Raw genomic sequence first — 20,058 nt, forward strand, 5'->3', positions numbered from 1 at the left:
AGAGTAGAGAAAAAATATATCAGAAAGCAACCAGATGCCGGGAGCAGTGTGGGAGCAGCACCTGTTGAGGCCCTCGGAAGTGAACTTGGGGTCTCGGCAAAGACAGTGTGCTCCTCCAGATTCCTGGCTGTTTGGAGCAGAGGCATTTGCTAGAGTGGCATGTAAACCCTTCCTGGTGGACCTGGAATGAGTTATGCACACACGGCCAAGTTCCCGGGGCACCAAAAGCAGTTATTGCATTGCTGGGCCTTCCACAGGCCGAACCATCAGCAAACTGGACGCTGCTCAAGAGCCAGCTGTGCCGCATCTCTCTAATCACTGAATGAACTACTGGTGGCATGTAAGACGCCCACTGGCCAGGGCCCAGTTTCAATGACAATGTTTCGGAGCCCAAGGCTCCGTCCCCTCATTCCCAGGCTGGCCCCATTCCACATCACAGCCACACTGTTCTCCTACACTAGAGCTCACCAGCTCACCTTTCCCTTTAAGAACCGGACAGCTGACCCAGCCCTGCCTTTGTTTCCCCCCTGCCGCTGCTCCCGCCCGCTGGGCATCTCACTGCCCTGCCCTTGCCCACCAGTTTCCAGGAAAGGTGTTCACTTCCCCATGGCCCAAACCCACACTTCTTCCCAGATGGCTGGGTCAGGATGTGACCCACACCTGTTCATACATGTGAAAAACCAAGGACAGAGAACATGGATGAGGAAGGTGACACCAAAGGAAGAAAAACACCCAACGAGGTGCTTCGCAACTCCCTCCTGCAAATGGGCCAGACAGCAGGAAAAGTAAAGAAAAAGGGGAATGAATGGGCGAGTGAAGCTTTCAAATGAGAAAAGACAGGAGGATTAGAGCAAAGGAGAGAGGACGCTAGAGGGGGGAAAAAAAGAGAGAAAAAAGAATATACATGAATGATTTTTAAGGGAGAGAAAGGCTGAAAGAGGAGAAATCAAGCAGAGGAGATGGTGTATGAAGGGAGGCAGCAGGGAGAGGCACGTGGGCACCACCGGGTCACTGAGTCCCTGGTATCTTGTCGTTCCCCATGTAGGAGACAGGAGCACCCTATAGGTCAGGAGCTCAGGTGGCAGGGCCTGCCCCAGCCCGGACCCTTTCCGTGTACCGGTGAAGCTCTGGAGCAGGCATATACCTTGTGTCCGTGTCCGCTGTGCCTCCCCATTCCCAAATTGTCTCAAGGACCTTTGCCCTGGTGACCCAGCCCGAAGGTGGGAGCAGCGGATCCTCTAGAACTCAGGGGCAAAAAAACGGTTCCCCTTCCCCTGACCCCAAACAACCCAAAATACCCAGAGCCCTGAGTTCTGTAGTGCCCAGTGACTTAAAGGCCCCAAGGCCACATGCGGGGCCTTGTCAAGCCTGGGGGGCCCCTGTCTAATGCTGGACGGGCAGGCCTGGCCTCCCTGCTTAGGCGGAGGCCCTGAGAGCATGACACGTGGCTCCTGATCACCCAGAACACTCCGAAAACCTACCAGAGAACCGGGGACAGCCGCAGCCCAGCAGCAGTTAAGCCCTCGGCCACTGCCCTCCCCACGGAGTCCCTGGGACACGCACTTACTTTATATATGTGTTGGCATTTCCATCCGGGAAAACATATGGGTGCTTCTTCCGGAAGACGTGCCCCACTCGACTGCAAGGGACAATCTCCAGGCTGCCCCCACACATCCATACTCTGAAGGAGATCTCTGCAAGACAGCCACGCCCCCCGTCACAGCTCTGCCTCCCAGGCAGGCGGGGACACAGGATGGCAGCTTTGCGGAACCAGGTGCCAGGGAACACCCAAGTCCAAGAAAGTGTTGAGGACGGGCTACGCCTGGCCTCGGGTGCAGGGTTAAGAGCGGAGCGCACAGCCAGACTGTGTGCCTAACTGGCCAGGAAACCTGCTTCTCCACCCGCAGACTGGGATGACAGCTCACACCTGGAAGGGTGGTGCGATTTCACACGGGGACCACGGCCTGCATGGGGGAGAAGCACGTATCTAAAACAGCCCTGGCACACCGTCAGGGCAGCCGCGATGCCTTAGGCCAGAAAAGAAGAAGCCCTGGGGTCTCAAGAGCACTGCTTTCGGACATGTGGCAGTTTTCAGTGCGGAAGGCATTACGCTCGTGTGTAGGACCCCAGAGGATTAGAACCAGGACAGAGGGGAATTTCCATTCGAAAATATGGGAGAATTTGCTGACAGTCAAGGTCCAGGTAGAAGTGGCTGTCATGGAGTTAGCGAGTTTCACACTCGGACAGGCTAGCAAACCACATGGCCAGGATGCAACAGAGAGGACTAGTTCCAGGAGGCACCTGACAACGTGTCCAGGAGACCACTTCCCAACACCCAGACTGCAATTCTACCTCTCTGCAAGGGGACCTGAATCGTAGCCCTCCCAGGAGGAGGAAGATTAAGAGCAGCCATAGAATGTTCCGGAAGACTCAAAGCTGTTGCTGGGGCTGCTCCTCTGGGTGGGGATTTTGCACACATACCCATGTCTTCCTGGTTGGCTGCTGCTGCTGCTGCTGCTGCAGGTACCCCAGGGAGGTGGGTGAGGTGGAGTTACCAGCCCTGGGATTGGGCTGGCGTGTGCATTTCCCCTTGGGGCCACTTACAAGCAGGCTTGGAGCAGTGGTTCTGCCCCAGAAGGCAGCAGTGGCACACCAAGGTGGTGCCATTGTTCAGAACTGCCAATGCATAGTGATAATAAAAAGCAGCATGACTGTTAGGCAGTTTATTATTGCTTTAAACTTCTCTAGCCAGTGTACCCCCTTATTGACTGTACCCAGAGCAGGCTGTCCCCCCTGTACCCTGTTGGGTATGCCATGGGTGGGAAAAGTCAGCTTCCCATCTGGGAATGCCTGCCCAGCCCATGCTTCTGCAGTCAAGCTCAAGTATAAGGAGAACAGGCTGGCTCAGGAAAAACCCGTGCCTGTGAGTGACTTCCCCTGGGAGGGGCCGTGTGGCAGCAAGCCGGGTGACCAGGAGCAGGAATGAGGATGCAGGCATTCCACTGCTTTCCCACCACACACGTGCCCTGCACCCCCTCCAGCACCTCGGGCCCCGTCTCCCTCTGTCTCCTCACCATGGACTCTCTCTCTCATCTGCTGTCCTTCCCACTTCCTGCTCTCTGTCTCCCTTCATTCCAACTACCCAAGCAGGTGCCTGGACCTCTTTTTCATCCTGATGCAAATCTGCTGTCTCACTCACCAGTCCTCAGCCACACTTCACCTGTCTGTCCCCAACTGTCTTCTGCCATGTGTCCCTGAGTTGCAGGCAAGGATTCCTTGACACTAAGCCCACTGTTGCCACTTTCTCCACACCTGCCTCCCTACCTGTCCAGGTGCTCTCCCGGGCAGGCTATGGTTCATTCTCAGGAAGTTTGGATTTCCTTCTGATTGGGGACAATGTGTACACTAGAATGAAGAAAGGACTGCTCAAGGTTGCCACTGAATAATGGCAAGCACATGGGGTCGGGGAGAAACAGAAAGAACAGCTCTGAGCCTGCAGCAGCCTGCTCACTGCGCCTGTGGGGAAACCTGCTTGACCTTGCTGAGGCTGGGTCTCCTCATATGACAAACGAAGATCGTAAAAACACTCCACAGGATTGCTGTCGGCATCAAATAAAATAGAATTTTGAGAAGAATGGTGTGATGGAAAGATCAAGGGCAATTATGAAGAGCTATTCCTCTGAAGAAGCCCATCTCTTTAAAACATGGACAGTGATGGCTTCACCCACCTGTGCCCACTTCCAACTTCCTTCTTCTTCCACAAGAGGAACTTAAAATTCGGGGACTTAACATTCAAGATTTTGACTCTCCATCAAGGTCCACGGTTCACAGCGGTCTGGGGTTTGGTCGGGGCACCAGTGTTGGAATCGTGTGCCCCAGGCTGGTGTTTGCAGGAGGCAGGGAGCAGTGAGTGAGCTTAGCCAACTGCCAACCTCCTCTCCACCTTTCAGTGAGTGCGCTGAGCGGCTGACCGGTCAGTCCAGGGAATTACGTTAGTACACGTGCGCATTTAGTCTCCTGATGCCTTCTTTAACAGGTCTAAGATCTGCTGTGCTCCAATCACCAACTCCCTGGGATCTCAAAACAGGATCTGCTCTTGTTCCTAAAAAGGAAAACGCTCTAATCCCTCAAAACTAGAGATGGAAGCTTTGCTTACTAGATATAACCTACAAATTTTGTGCCAGCTTTCTTCCAGAAATATGCATACGTTTCGGCTATGGTCTCTTCCTTTCCATGTATTCAAATGAGACATATGTCTCTCTTCATTTGCAAGGCGAATCCCACTCCCACCCCCTACACACACTGATGCCCCTGCAACCTGCTTCTTTCCCGTGCTTCCTCTGTCCAGCATTTTGCTTTTCTCTGAATCTGCTGAATACCTTCCCTTCTGCCACAGTCCTGCACAGGTCCCCACCTTGGGAAGTACTGTCACCTGACCCTGGCCCTTCTCCTCATTCTTTCTGGTCTCTTGACATTCTTCATTCCAAGGCTCTGTCTCTGAGTGTCCTGCTGACACTGCTTCTTCATCTGATCCCAATGTTCACTTGATGCTGACGACTCAACCTCCATCCTGACAGCCCCAGCTCTACCCTGGGCTCCAGCACCAAGTTTCTGAGGCTGCCTGACACTACACTGAGGTTCTCTGGACACCATCAGATGCAGAGTGTCTTCTATGCCATCGGCATCTTCCCACAGCCTGCCTCCCCTCCTCCACTTCTGAAACCACTCTTCTTCCTCATTTCGTGTCTGGTGCTTTAGCCTAAAACTTCAGTCTCTCAATTCTGCAATCATGAGCTATGATGAGAAAATGACCCCTTCCTATACTTCTGCGCTGGGCTTTGTTCAGTCCTCCCTCAGGTGGCAGCTTGTCAGTCATCCCAACAACCCCACCCATCGTTGTGCATGCTTTTATTTTATTTTATAATGCAGTGGTTCTGATAGGGCAACTGACAGTAGGTATCTGGGAACTAAGCGAAGCATGTTTCCCCAGCTCCAGAACTCATGATCTTGCTCGATTCCACCTTCTATCAGTACTGAACACCCACCATCAGCTATAGAAACAAAGCTACTGACTTCATGCTCGCAAACTAGCAAGAGAGACGGATCTATAACCAGCGGTCACATTTCTACCTCATCCACTCCTTCCTCCATTCCTGACAAATGTCTGTCTGAGTTCTCCTTCGGGTCAGTCGATGCTACCCATAGGATTCTATAGCCTTAGATGCATAATAGCTTCTCTCCTCTGGAGTCTGGATTGCTGTCACTGAGGTAATCTGACACATGTGACCCCATGTGCATTGCTGTGCTGCTGCGAGAGTCGGGGCAGTCTGGGTGATGCAGCCTGCAGGGTTCAGATTAGCATAATGATTCACAGGTACTATTGTGTGGAATATTTGAAACCTAGGACACAGAGTTATCTTACCCTTACCTACACCACTGACTTCAAGAAAATGATGTGTATCCTCTCAGGACTGCAAGCCAGGCCCAGTGATTCTCAGATATCTGCTGAAGCCTTTGGGACAGACTTGTAATCCTGCAGCCACAGACAGTGGGGGCTCTGACATCTGAATTGCTGCAGACAAGGTGTGAGGTGTGAGTCAGCGGGCTTTCCAGGCACAGCCTAGGGCCTCGCTCTCCAGGTCTACAGGTCCTGCAAAGTCATCATTTTCTAACTTAAAGGAGGAAAAACCGAAAGGATAATATAGGGAAAAAAAAAAAAAGACACTTTAGGGAGTTTCTAGAGGGTTATCACGGAGTCAGTATCCGCACAATCTCCCTCGTGATGAATATCACACAGACCCAAATCCACTTTGAGTTCCAGGCAGGGAGATGAGTAATTTTTCTATCCTTATTGGGGGCACTGTTATCTTCTTAATTTCTTTAAACTCCAGATTAATATTTGAAAGCAAATTCTCCTTCCCATCCTCCTTTCTCACCTCTTTTTTCCTATCTCCTCATCAATCCATCAGTTGTTTTACCAGCACTCAGAAGCCCCCACGCTTTGCCAGAATCAAGGTCTACCCGACAAGCCCACGATGGTCATGGGCAGGAATTAGGGGAAAGGGACAACTTTCTCCCTAGGAACTAAACCACGGCTATTCATATGCCATTGCTCAGCCATACTGGTCCAGGTTCTAATTTTATTTTATAGCCTCGTTTCTAAGCAAAGGTGAAAGGAACATTAGACACAGGCTCCACTGAATACAGTGGTCCTTGTTTTAAATGAAGCCATATACATTGTATACAGACATCTATTGTATATACAGTAGCATCATCCAGTCTACCTTTGGCCAAGCTGAAACCTATTGAGAACAAAGGGAGTAGACCGGATGGTGGTGAGCAGAAAGAGACACTCGCCCAGCTATTTTTACTCACAAGTCCACACATATGAATGTGGTGACAGAGACCTTTCCTTTCAATACTCTTTATGTTCTCGTGGCCTCCTGGGCCAGGAAGCTCTGTTATTATTTTTTAATGAGTACATGGACTCCAGTGGAGATCATCTTATTGGTCTGTAAAAACAGCCTTGAATCTGTGAGCAAAACTGTGCTTCAGACCATCTGGGACAATAACGGCTGCATCGAGGCCCCCAACTTCCAAACGAATAGTAACTGCAGTCACATCAAGGCCACCAAGGGCCATATAACTGTGAATGTCATTATGGTACCCTTTATCTTTCCATATTCCCAGTGGAAAAGGATGACTTAAATGGATCTCTCCTGGACATGGGGCATCAGCAAGCAGCCCAGACAAGAAACAGAGCAGTGGCTGCTTTATCTTTGTTCTCCATCTTAGGGGAAAAGATGACTTGGATGCTCTTCTCAGACGAGGCCATTTCCCTCATCTTGAGCCATCAAGCATGGAAAGGGTGAGGGTGAAAGATAAAGCTGGAAAGATAAACTATTTCAGCAGGTCTGGCACGATGCTCCTCTAACAACAGTGGCTCCCACGGAGCCTGAAGGGGAAGCAGAGGCATTGCACATTATCTAATTAGTCTTCACAGCAGCCCTGTGATATGGCAGTGTAATCATTTCTATTGCTGCCATAACAAATTACCGCTCTAATCTAGTGTGTGGGTTTGGTTGGACCCCTTCGAAAGGCCTCCCAAGGCCAAATTCAAGGTGTCAGCAGTTCCTTTCTGGGGGCTCTAAAGAAGAATCTGCTTATGAGCTCAGGGAGGTTGTTTGCAGACCTGAGTTCCTCATGGTTGTGGAGCTGAGGGTCCCTTTTCTTTGCTGGCTGTAGGCCAGCAGCCTCCCTCAGCTACTTCCATGCTGCCCGCTCCATCTTCAAGCCAGCAGCAGCCAGCCAGTCCCTTTCATCCTGCTAATCAATCTGACTTCTTCTTCTGTTCATCTCTTCCATCTCCAGCTGGAGAGAGTTCTCTGCTTCCCATGACTAGACTGCCCCTTCTCCCCACGCCGGATAATCCAGGGTCATCTCCCAACTTCACAAGCAGTGGCCTTAATCACATTTGCACTCCCTTTTGCCATGTAAGGTAACATCCTGACAGGTACTAGCTGATAAGATGTTCTTCTTGACCAAACTTTAGTTAGGCTCCTGTAATTCCTCTTCTCAATGAGGCTTTGACCTTGGCCTCAGTCCTTGTTGGGACTACATTACCCAGTTGTAGCAAGAATTCTGCTGAGCCAAGTTAGAGAAAATCCCACACCCCTGATATCTGATTACCCTGGCAAGAATCCTTAGGTCAATTTAGTAAGAATCCTACCCCCTCCCCTTGATGCTCCCTCTTAGTAATTTCCATCCACTGACCCCCCACCTTGCCCATTGGCTCTAAAGCCCCTCTTGCTCTTGTTGTATTTAGAGTTGAGTCCTGTCTCCTGCCTCTATTGCTATAGTCTTGACACCCTTTGTGATAGTCCTGAACAGTCTTCCTTACCATATTAACAAGTCTCAGAATCATTTTTTCTTTAACACGGGATCTGGGGTGGATATCTCTGGGGGGAGGCCATTCTCCCTACCACGGGAGTCATTCTCCACTTTAAAGACTTGGAAACAGGCTCAGTGATACGAAGTAATTATTACAAGGACACACAGCGCATAATGACAACAGGATTCAAACTCAGGCCTAAGGATTCCACAGCCCACGTTCCCACACACATGCGCCTGTGCCAGGCCTACCCAGCCTGATGTCCCCGCCTACACTCTGGTGGTGGTGGTGGCTCCTCTCCTGGGCCCCACCTCATCTCTTTCCTCGGCACTGTCTTTTGCATTTGCTGTGCTTTAGGAACCCCCATTCTAAATCCAGGTCTCCCATGCTCACCCTTTATATATATATACTAAGGCCTTCTTTTTTTTTGAAAATGTGCACCCTTTTCCCTTCCTCCCCCCAACTACACACACACACACACACACTTCTTCCTGGGCAACAGCTTCTTTTTATCTCTAAACCAAAAGCTAAAAGTGAGATGCAGCTGGAAATGAGTAGATGTATCAGATATATTAGGTGTCCTGTGTTATGCAAATTGAAGTTTAAGCATGCAATTTTAATGCAAAACAACTTCAAAAAAAAAAAAAAAAAGGGCTAAAAGCCACATTTCCCTAAAGCCTGCTCCTATGCTGAACTGCAGATATAATTACCAAAACTATTCAGCTCATGTTGGAAACACTTTGCGGGAACGGGGGTACGGGATCAGGTTGGGTGAGTGCGTGGGGTGGGGGTAGGCTTTCACATGGCAGCTGTGGCTGCTTCCAGCAGACGAAAGTGAGATGGTGTGGGCAGGAACAGCTTGGTCACCCTGGCCAGAGCCTTTTCCAATAATCTCATGGATTTTTGTGCCGTGAAACACAATCAATACAAAACAGCCAAACCGCCTGGAACACACAGAAATCTCATTTTTCGAAGAGACATCTTTACCCGCTGTTGTTATTCGTCTCCATGAGCTCCATTTAATGCACTGAGATCTGTTTTAAATGGAGCCTCATAGGTTGGATACATGCTGCCCTTCCCATCATGACTCCCCTTCCCCGTCAGTCTCTTGCTTTTAAACACAGTTAGAGAGCAATTTCCACCATTCCTGGCCTTGAGGACGAGAAGTTGGATGAACTTGCATTGCTCCAAGTTTAGTAGGAGGCAGAGCGGTAGGCACGGATGAATAAATATAAGTACCTGAGAGGGCTCTGTGCCAAGGTAAAGAGGGGAGCCGGGTGCTGGGGGCACAGAGGGAGGGAGGGGTATGGAACAGAGTGGGCAGGGAAGGCGTCCAAGTCCTGGGAGAGGACTGTGTTCCTCAGTTTGGTGGAGAACTGGGACTAGGTTGTTGGAGTCTGGATACATCTGGGCAGTGCCTCTGGACTGAAGACTGGAGAGGTGGACAAGACCAAGAAGGGACCCAGCTGAGGAGCAGGGGCCTTGTCCTCAGGATAAGAAGCAGCCACTGGAGGCTGCCGGGCCTGGGAGGGAGGGAGAGATCTGCATTCCAGAGAGAGCACTTTGGCAGGAGTGTGAGAAGATGGCTTTGCAGGAGTAGAACAGAGGTGGAGGACCATTCTGGAGAGCATTGAGGATGAAGAGAGGAGAAAGGATGTGAGCAATGCTGAGGGGAGTAGATCTTCAGGACTTGGTGAGCTGGGGTGTGGGGAGGCCCCTCTTGCCACATCCTGGAGCAGAAACCCCTTCACTGTGACATACTACTTCCCCCTACCCCTCGCAGCATCATCTCCCCTTTGCAGCTGAAGCATCACTCTGCAACCCCACCAAACCCCTGATCATCGCCCCATCCTGCATGGACTTTTCCAAATTCTGACTTTCACAAACTCAGGTGCCTAACTATGCTCACCAACAGAACTGGTGCTATCCACATGATATGTCTATCATCGCAAAAGCACTGCATTTTCTGGCATATAAAATGCTAAGAAAAAAAAAAAATCCAGAAATGGCTTTCAAAGTGCTAGGAGCTGGCTATAACATTATGGAATATTGGGATGGGAGAAAACCAAGTGTTTCCTGTTATAGTTGTCTGCAGTGCTTTTTTTGTGGTTTAAAAATTTTGTGATGGATTATAAAATATCTCCCCCACACCTCTGCGGAAGCCCCTCCCTACTTCCTTATTCAACTCAGCACTTGTTAATGCAAAGGACTCAGGAGCTGACTCGGTGAGATTGCCACTTGATTTGAGCAGATGTGCGTCAACATTGCTGCAAAGAGAAGGTACTGGTAGGCTGGACCAGAATGTGCCATCATTAAAAATAACATGTCGCCTAAGTCCAAATGTGGCTGCCCAGGGAAGAAGGAACGTACTCACTTTGCAAGGTTCAAGAGGGCACAACAAACTCTGATGACAGATGGAAGCTGGAGAGAGATGGGCTCCGACTTAGAAGAATTTTCTAACACTGCAACACAAAAATCCTCAAGAGAACATGCTGAGTTGTGAACCAGTGAACACATCGCCATAAGTAGCATCTGGGCAGAGACCGGATGACTGCTATCTATCAAGTGTTACAGAAGGGATTCACTCAGTGGCCAGAAAGAAAGGCTAAAGCAGCTCATCCCTAAGGATCATGAGAGGTGCTGTGATCATCACGACATCCGACTGGCTCTGCCCGGAAAGAGAGAAATCTTGTCCCCATTGAGAATACCAAGAGCATACCTTACTGCAAATCCTCCCGGGCTGGTGCAGGCAGATCCAACCTCAAAACCACAGCCAAGGCCCCTTCACGGTTGAGGACGGAGACCAGGAAGGGACTTAGTTTGGTTCGTGAGTGTTGGGGTTTTTTGCTTTGTCTGAGTGCTTCTAATCCAGCCTCCGTATGGCAGCAGACAGACTTTTCTGATGGATTTCTCTACACTGCCCAGTTTGGGAGAACAGATGCTGTGGGTCAGGCCAGCAGCCATAAATTTCCAGGAAATAACTCTTAGTGACTGAGGAAGAAAGCCATAAAACACTCTGGAGGCAGGAATAGGAGAAAACAATGGCAGAGGACGATGCGCGGGATTACTGCTAAATGCCAGGCTGAGCCCCATGGATCATTCTCCTGGCCTGAGCCCCTGCTCCGGGAGCCCATGCCGCACACGCTTCCTGGTGCTGAGAGGGGAAGGGGCTCCAGTACTGGGGGACTCTTCCTCTTCCTTAACTGTGGCTTATTCAACAAAGAGTTACTGAAGCCTCCTTTGCGGCAGGTATACACTGAGCACTGGAGACAGCTGTGAACAAAACAGACTCACGTGTGCAGCTAATATTCTAGTCATCTCTTAGGTTTCACCTGATGGAAAGAAAGAAAGCTAACATTTCTTGTGCTCGTAAGGTGCTAGGATTTTTATAGACTTACCTTGACGGATTTTCACAACAACCCCCACAAGCATCCCCAAGTTATGCTTTTAATAGATGAGGAAACTGGAGGGTCGCTCAGTGTCCTCAGCCAAATGAAACGGATCTCTGACTGCTCTTTCTGCAAACTGCAGCCCTACACCAGTGTGGCCTCACCTGGCCCTCCTGTTTGTATAGTTTTGGAACTTGTAACCCAGCCCCTCTACCTCTACCCTTCTCTGCACTAAAAGGTAAAGGCAAGATATCGCCAGGGTTTCCACAGCAGTCACCCCAGACCCTCCTCATTAACCCAGTGCTGAGTGCTAACATGCATAGAGCAGCCAAGAGATGTGATCTAGATGTCACCAGTGTCGCTGTCAATCCCGTTCCTCAGTCTCATTGCAACTCCAAATTCCCCAGTTCAGGGCTCCTCGCTCTCACCCACCTCCAGACCTCAGACTTGGTGTTTCTCCTGGCTTTTTTCTCAGCTTCCCTTTAAGGGGTCTTCCTGGTCCTGAGCATCCACTTGGTCCCAAGGAGCAATTCCCTGGTTGCCTCTACCCTCCCAGTACCCGGAGCCTGGTCTTCCCCCAAAGGAATAACTTAGTCTCCATTCCTATACCTTCTTCCCAGGCACATGTGGTCCAAGGACATGACATTCCCACCGCAGCCCCAGCTTGCAGAGACAGTAACTCACCAAAGTTCTCCCCACCCCAGATGTCCATGTCCATGTCATATTTCCCCAGGAAATCAAACCAGGATTTGTCCATCACGAAGAGCCCTCCAGCTATGATTGGAGTCCTATGCATTTGAAAGGAGAAGAAGGAGGATGGGTTATGGGAAGGGCACCACTGCCTCATTCTTCTGCCCTAGTGGTCCAGAACTCAAGGTCATTTCCCTACCATTTCTGCACCTCTTCAGAAAGGCCAATACGTTTTATGACTTACCTAAAACACAAACGTGCTCCAGGGTTTTCCTCTTTGACTGGAAATCTCTTGGCCTTGTGGACAGGCTAATTCACTCAACAGTGTACCTCCTGTAGCAGGGGCAGGAGCGGCTCAGAACCTCAGCTGCTCTGAGGGCCTGGGGAGTCTACACTGGCCTCCCCCACAGGCCTGCCCAGCCTGACTCTCTTAAAAGCTCACGATTGGAGCACGGGCAGAGGGTCACTGACCAGGCAGAGAAGAAAGGCCGAGGTGGCACCTGTTAACAGCATATCTGTTTCATGAGACTGGGCTCTCTGTTTTTTCTCTTTTTACCCCTCTGTTATAGGTTATGTCCCCAGAAAATGTTGGGGTCCTAACCCCTAGAACCTCAGAATGTGACCTTATTTGGAGAGGGGTCTTTACAGAGGTAATTGAGTTAAAATGACGTCATTAGGGTGGTCATAATGGGAGCTGGAAGAGAGAATGTCGATCAGGACAAAGCCATATATAGCGGTGCAAAAGCAGCCCAGAGTTGACGCCACTGTCATGTTCTCACTCAGAACAGGGCAGATGTGTCCATTAATAAGCAGCTCAGCCATGCCTTGATATCGGCCTCCAATTACTGCAATGGCCGACTCAACCTTCCTGGGCTAAATTCTGACATCCAAGACCTGGGGGCTCTGCTCCTAAGGGACCATCTTTTCTCTTCAGAGGCTCAAACAGGACCATCTGGGCCTCTCCAACATTTAGCAGGACGCATGAGTATGTGTGTGGGTGATGACAGTGGGCAAGTCCTCAGCGCAGGTCTCTCCAGGCCCCCATCCCCTTAGTGAAGTGTCCGTGAGGACAATAACCTCTTAAAATGAAAGCAAAAGTGGCGCTAGCCTGGCAAAGGGCTCTCTTGGCCTCTGCCCTTTAGCATCTCTCCTTTGAGCATCCGATGTGGCATGCTTCGCTGTACCATGTGACAGCGGGAAGGACCACGTGGGAGTGAATCTGCCCACCCACACTTGCTCCGACTTACCTAATGGGCTCAGTGGGGTCCAGGCGCCGAGCCTTCTGATCTGAGGAGAGCTGCTCCCATTGGAAGTGGAGGCTCCAGTCAAACCCTAAAACACAGCACCCGCTCAGTCGACGTGGTCCCTCACATGTGCCTGCAGTGCTTGCTCATTCTGTCCCTTTTCTAGGAGTTCATGAACAGACCAGTTTCCTGGGGAAGCTGGTCCCACGGGTTGGGACGAGTCTCCCAGGCTGATCCGCAGCGGCGCTGCCTTGCTTATTTTTCCTTTCCCAGCTTCCTTTTCTTTTTCTACCTCCTACTGCATTCCTGAGCCTTCTCTGCTGGGTACAGTTAGAACTAAAGCGGGGAGGAGAAAAATTCGTGTCAGATATGACAGAGCCCAGGGGAGACAAGGTGGACAGTTACAGAATATGGCCCTTGGCTAGGAGACTTGGGAAGGTGTAAGCAGGTTTGTGAGGGGGCTCAGTCACCAAAAATCGGTCTTGGGGTGGCGGGAGCACCAGGCCTGGGCAGAGAGCGTGGTGGGCCTTGGGGACAGGGTGGTGCCCAATGATGAGGCGCCAGAACAATTCAGGCCCTCGCAGCCAGGGGCACCTTGCTTCCCTCAGTGTCCGACCCTGGCGTGAGCCCTGTGCTGGAGCCAGAGCTCCGGGCGCTGGGAACAACCTGCCCACTCTCCTGGCCCTTCCCCGCTCCGTCCCAGTGGTAAGGGCCATGTGGCAACTACGGACGCTACCAGATACGAGGCTGGACGTTCTAGATAGATCACTAGGAGACTTTTCCTCACTATCCCCCTTGATGGCAATGATTAGGAGAAAAAGAAAGTCCTGATGGGGAGAAGGTGTTGGCCCCACTCACCCCCTCTGAGCTCCGTGGCAGACTCGATGTAGCTGAAGGTGTCCAGGTTGATGATATCGATCACAGGGCACACCACCCGCGTGTAGTCCTGTCAAACGACATACCCTGTGCTCACTGTGTGGTGTCAGGCTGGGGCTCAGGGAGCTTGCTAGGGCCTCCCCTTGGCAGTGCCAGAGACTGGTTTTGGGGCCTTGACCAAGCAATTTCCTCCCTGTGCCTCAGTTTTCTCATCTATAACATGGGACACTGGACGCTGTGACATTTCTAGTTCCCATGTCTAAAATGCTAACGGCCTGTCCCTGACTCCCACGTGCCTCCCCAGCCACAGTGGCCATCTAAGCATGGCAGAGACACAGTGAGGCTGGCTGGAGAACGCTGCCCACTGAGAAAGGGGACATCAGGAAGGAGGGAGCTCTGGGAGTCCTTCACCAAAGACAGAAAGCAAAGCTGCACGGCCACAGTGGGAACCTCTTGGACTTGCCATATACTTTCGTTCTAAGCTTATGTTTATAGGCAAATCGATGAAGACATTTTCAGAGATTCTTAACTTCTGGTATCACCTGGGACATGCACAAATCTGCACCTCTGGCCCTGACGTCCCTCCTCGCGTCCACATTCGGACCCAGCATGCCAGTGGCCGGCTCCATGTGGATCTCACACAGCCTTCAGCAGTGGCTTCATCACCTTCTCCCCAAAGGTGCTCCTTCCCTTTGGCTCCCTATTTCTGTTAACAGAATCATCTTGTATCCTCCTTCCTTCCAGCACTAAACTAAGATGCTTCATCTCTGCTCATCGATGGGATCAATCCTGCTAATTTTAGCTCTAAAACCCACCCTTCCAAATGAACTCTGCCTCTTCTTCATCCCCTACACCTGGCCCCTCCCCACCTCCATCTGACCCTTCCCCTTTTATTCTACAGGTGGCTGAGAGAGTCATCGTTTCCGTATGTGCAAATCTCACTCTGCAGCTCAACAACTAAAGGCCTGGAAGATAAGGTCAAATTCCTTAGTCTGGCATCTGAGACCAGCAAAAACAGGCCTGCAACTAGTTTTCCAGCCTCACTGCTTATTTCTTCCCCCAGGCCACCCTGTCCATGGGCATCAAAGCCATCCAGGGGTCATTTTCAAAATCTGCAAGACAAATTCACCAGCTCCTGGGGGCCACCAAGGCATCGTATATATTTTCTAAATGTTTCCAAATTCTGAGTGAACTCCCCTGTACCAGGTGTGCAGAAAGAGGAATCAGCCCCGTGGGCAGTGTGAACTAGCTGTGAACACTGAGAGTTGATAGCTAAATGGAACCCAGCAGCCAGGGAGAACCAGGCAAGACCATTCTCCAATCTTCTGCACCCAGCACCCTGGCCGGCCCTGGCAGCAACTTCTGTTTCTCTTGCAGCCATTTAATTTCCTGGTTCGATCTCTCCTGTAGATGAGACTGTCTTCTCATTTTAAGCTCAGATTCAGTGAGTGCCTGCTTTTACGTTCGCAGATTTAATTTGGCCCCTCAGCCTCCATGTGTGACTCATCCTGACAGTGACAAGGTACCTCTGAAGCCAACTGGCCCATGTGGAAAGAAATGCTCATCTTCAATGCATTACTTCCACCTTTGGGATGTGCACAGATGCCGCCTTCGCAGTCAACACAGCATCTGCCCAGCTGCCACAGTTCTCCGGGGCTCCTCCCCGGCCACTGTCATCATGCATCTGTGTGTGTGTACATACTACATACACACACAGAGCCACCCACACTGATACCTATACAGACACACTCCTCAAAGACTTGAATTCCGAAATGTTCCCAGAAGTTCAGAGATTGACCTTCTGTAGGTCTGATAAAGTCCTCGTTTTGCCTTTGCTTGCTAAGGTTCTGAGCCTCTGCAGCGTCACTATGTAGACCCTTGTATAGCAAAGGATTAACGTTACACAAAGATATTTGAGCCCTGCCCAACCCTTTTGAGGTAATGTCTAAGCCCTTGGAATGTCCTGCTTGTAAGAACATCTCTGTTTACCTGGGAGCTTTGGGCTATACCCGGTCATCTATGCTAACAATGTGATTTTGGGTGAGGGCCTTGGCGGTGTGGCACCAACTCAACTCGACCTCTGGAGAGGTAGAACATCATGGGGGTGATCAGCCATGTGTATGTAACCAACCCCCAATAGAAACTCTAGACACCAAGGCTCAGGTGGGTCTCTCTTTTGCAATACTCTATGCACACTGCCACACGTCCTTGTTAGAAGAAGTAAGTGCTATCCATGTAACACCATGGGAAGAAGTAAGTGCTATCCATGTAACACCATGGGAAGAAGTAAGTGCTATCCATGTAACACCATGGCTGGAGGCTTGTCCCTGGAACTCTCTCTGTGTACCATTTCCTGTTGCTGATTTTAATCTGTATCTTTGCACTGTACCAAACAGTAACCATGAGTATTAACAGCTTTGTTAAGTTTTGAGTCTTTCTAGTGAATTAAACCTGAGGGTGGTCTTGGGGACCCCCAGACTTCAATCCTGTTGTTTTAAAAAAAATCTATTTTCAATACTTGGAAACCAAAATGCAAAATAAAATCCTGGTTGCTTGCCTCATCCATGTTTCCCCATGACACCATCCATGGGTTCTCTGCCTCCAGGGCTGTGACAAGCTCTGGTATACTTTTCCTATAAATTCAGAGGATTTCTGTCCTTCTGTTATTTCTGTCACAACTTGGTGACAGTGTCTCCTTGGAGTCAAGGAGACCAGATAGGCAGCGAGAGATGTCTGGGGCTAAGTGCTGTGTGGAGCCATAACCTTGAAAGGGGGCTGCAGGAGACTTTATAAATGACCCATCAAAGCCAGAACACAAATCTCTCTGAGTGACCCTGGGAGGGGGGTCAGTATCTGCTCCACTGTTGGATCTTTCAGCCCCAGCCCAGAGCCTGGTGGGTAGCAGGTGTTCAATCAGTGCTGGCTAAAAGAGGCCATCTATTTACTCCCACTGAGGACATTGTGTTAATGGCTGGCAGCAAAGCAGGTGGATCAATTACAGCTGAGCAAGATGGCCTCTCTCGCTGTAGGCTTAAGGGATGAAGGACTCTCCATAAAGATATCCAGACCCTTCAGAGGTCCCCGCCTGCATGCCCCAGGAGGCTGGGCCTATAGGTAGGTCAGGCAAGCAGTTGGTGGAATCCCTGGCAGATCTGGACTACACCCCTTCTCCCTCCCACACACCCTACAAATCCAAGCCCAAGCCCCACCCCCACTGGGGGCCAATGGCCATCAATCACCCCTGCAGTCATAACTTTCATTTCTCCACCCATTCATACTCTTAAACTTGGGACTTGGTCTTAAAACCGCATTGTCAATGGACAGTCAAAAAACTCCCGGAGACATTCACTCATTTCACTGACCAGCATTTCCGAGCACCGACTGTGGTTTTGGAATTGTGGCAGGCACAAAGATGAGTAAGACCTCGCAGTCTACCTTGCGGGTCAGGGAAGATGGTGGAAAGGTGAGGAGTTTTAGGATGGGGTCTCTAAGCAAGCCTGGAAGGAGGATTGGAGCAGGAGGGGGTCCTCAAAGAAATGACGCTGTAACAGGAAACCTGAGTACCTGTTCCGGTTCTGCAATCTAGAATACACGTGACCTTAAGCAAATCAGCACACACCGAGGACCACCCCTCTGATTCTTCATCTGTGAAGCAAGGATAAATCAGTACTGGCAAAACTATCCTTCCTTCCTAACAGGGCTTTTGGAAGGAATAAGAGAGAAAAGCACGTGAAAGGCCTTGGAAACATATGTAAGCCATTATTTATATCAATTTACCAAATGCTACAGGGATTGAAATTTCTTAAAATCTTTTTTTCTAGTAAGGAAATATGTAGATTAGGAGGGAAAAAAAGAAGCCTACGTTAAACAAACAAATGAACTCGGTACTCGTTTCACGTATCAGGGAATTGAAAGGAGAGAGGGGAAATCGAGATTTTCCATGTAGAAAATATCAGTCAAGGACAGCTTCTGACAGCTCAAGACCAGCCTCTTTCTTATCTTTTTCTATTTTTGAAAATCCCAAACCCCAATTACAGCTTAAATTTTCCACTTACACTTACAAGATCAAATCACGTTTTACTGTGAGACAAGACAAAGACATACGAAGACACGTGGAAACACAGGTTGACACTCGCCCACACTCCTTATCCTGAAAGGGATTTCTCAGTGGAAACCACACAGTCATCGAGAGTCAGGGTCTGGTGAAAAGCTCTGTAGGGGTAGAGTGGGACTTGGTCTGACCAACCCTCTGCTATGAAAGCTTTAGGCCTGATAGTGGTAGAAACCAGAAGTTTGGCCTGGGAGGCTGAGCTGGATCGTAGGAATGAATGACTCCCAGAGGAGGGCCACTGGGCTGGGCGGCAGGCAGTGCTCACAGACAGGAAGGAGGAAATGAAGGCTTCCCCCATCTCGCAGGTAAGGCTGGCTACCAATGCAGAAACAGGAGCATCCTGAGACTGACTCAGCGCCCTGGGAATGGAAAAGGTCTGGCAGGTTTGTTAAGTTTGTCTGAGGAAAGCAAAGCCCCTTATCACATGCTGCAGGGACTCCTCAGCCTGGGGGTTCCTATAGGTCAAACACTGAATTATCACATCATCCAGCAATTCCACTCCTTGGTATATGCCCCAAAGAATCGGAAACAGAGAGTCAAACAACTTATAAGGGAGATTTGCCGCAGCACTATTCACAATAGTAAAAAGGTGGTTTGAAACAACCCAAATGTCCATCAGCAGATGAACAGATAAACAAAATGTGGCATATGCTGTGATGCTGTGATATAGTAAATACATATTTGGCCTTTGTTCCTGGTTCATGGAACAGAGCTACTAAACCCTTCTAACTTCCCAAGTGAATGGGGGTAGGTGTGGGGTGGTGAGAAGAGCATCTTTTGTTATTCATAAGCCTCTTTTACCTACCTGAGTTTATGCTAATGAGGGGCTCTAGGAGGATGAGGGCTGCTTGTCAGAGGAACCAACTCTGATCATGAGAGGGCTGGAACTTCCCTCCCCCCAACCCCGGTCCCCTTACCTCCCCTGTCGAGCCCCCTTCCCCCCACCTCGGGGAGGGTTGAGACACTGGAAAAAGGGTTCAGTCATCAATGGCCAATGATTCAATCAACGATGCCTACATAACAAATCACCCCTGCAATCATACCTCCATAAAAACCCAAAACATAAGGTCCTGAGTGCTTCCGGTTGAGGAACCAAGCAGGGTGTGTGCCTAAGACGGGATCTCCCTCCCTTGCAACTTTACCCAAAATAGGTGCTCAGTAAGTGTCTGTTAATTTAGGCAGGAAGTGAGCCTGCTTTACTCCCGTTGCATCTTATCGCCTCCCCATTGCATCTGGTTTCTAATGATCTTTTCTGAACACTGAATAGGCAGGGCGACCACAAGGAAGTGATTGGTGCTCCCGAGGGTTGTAGTCTATTCTGGGAGACAGAGAACTAAATCCAGAAAAGGAAACTACAGGGCCAGTGAGCAATTCTTGCCAGGAGTGATCCCAGCTGGAGTGACCCCAGCTGGCCAGGCAGTCAGGAAAGACTTGGAGGAGGAGGGGAGACGTGGGAAAAGCCCTGAAGAGCAAGGGGGCTTGCCCAGGGAAGGGGAAGGGCATCCAGGGACAGAAAGGGCTTGGTCAGAGGTGGAGCAGTGGGAAGATGGGGCATGTCTGGGGAGAAGGAGGGGCTCAGTTTTTCTAGAGCCTGAGACCGAGGAGGTGGCACACTGTGGCTGCAGACTGAGCCCAAGGCCGGGAGGATTTGGAAGGGCCTCCGGGGCCAGGCGAAACCCCTCGACTTAATGGTCTGTTCATAACTACCATTTCTCAATCCAGACTTCTTTTTCTAGATTATGTCAAAAAGAGGGGAGAAGGAATTTTTCTAAACAGCACTTAGTGTATGAGTCCTCCCAACTCTAAAACGGGGACAGCAATCTGTCCCATCCACCTCCCAGAGGCATTGGGGACATA

General features: G+C 50.2%; 1 protein-coding gene across 1 annotated transcript in view; it reads right to left on the reverse strand.

Moving 5' to 3' along the window:
* Positions 1–20,058, reverse strand: part of GALNT14 (polypeptide N-acetylgalactosaminyltransferase 14) — a 195,112-nt gene that overhangs the window by 16,844 nt on the left and 158,210 nt on the right. The window contains 6 exon segments of the mRNA XM_011370767.1: positions 618–674; positions 1,536–1,694; positions 11,965–12,068; positions 13,218–13,302; positions 14,073–14,160; positions 17,526–17,587. Coding sequence (XP_011369069.1) covers positions 618–674; positions 1,536–1,694; positions 11,965–12,068; positions 13,218–13,302; positions 14,073–14,160; positions 17,526–17,587 — 555 coding nt within the window.

Source organism: Pteropus vampyrus, unplaced genomic scaffold, assembly GCF_000151845.1.
Source record: "Pteropus vampyrus isolate Shadow unplaced genomic scaffold, Pvam_2.0 Scaffold173, whole genome shotgun sequence".
In the NCBI taxonomy this organism is placed as follows: Eukaryota; Metazoa; Chordata; class Mammalia; order Chiroptera; family Pteropodidae; genus Pteropus; species Pteropus vampyrus.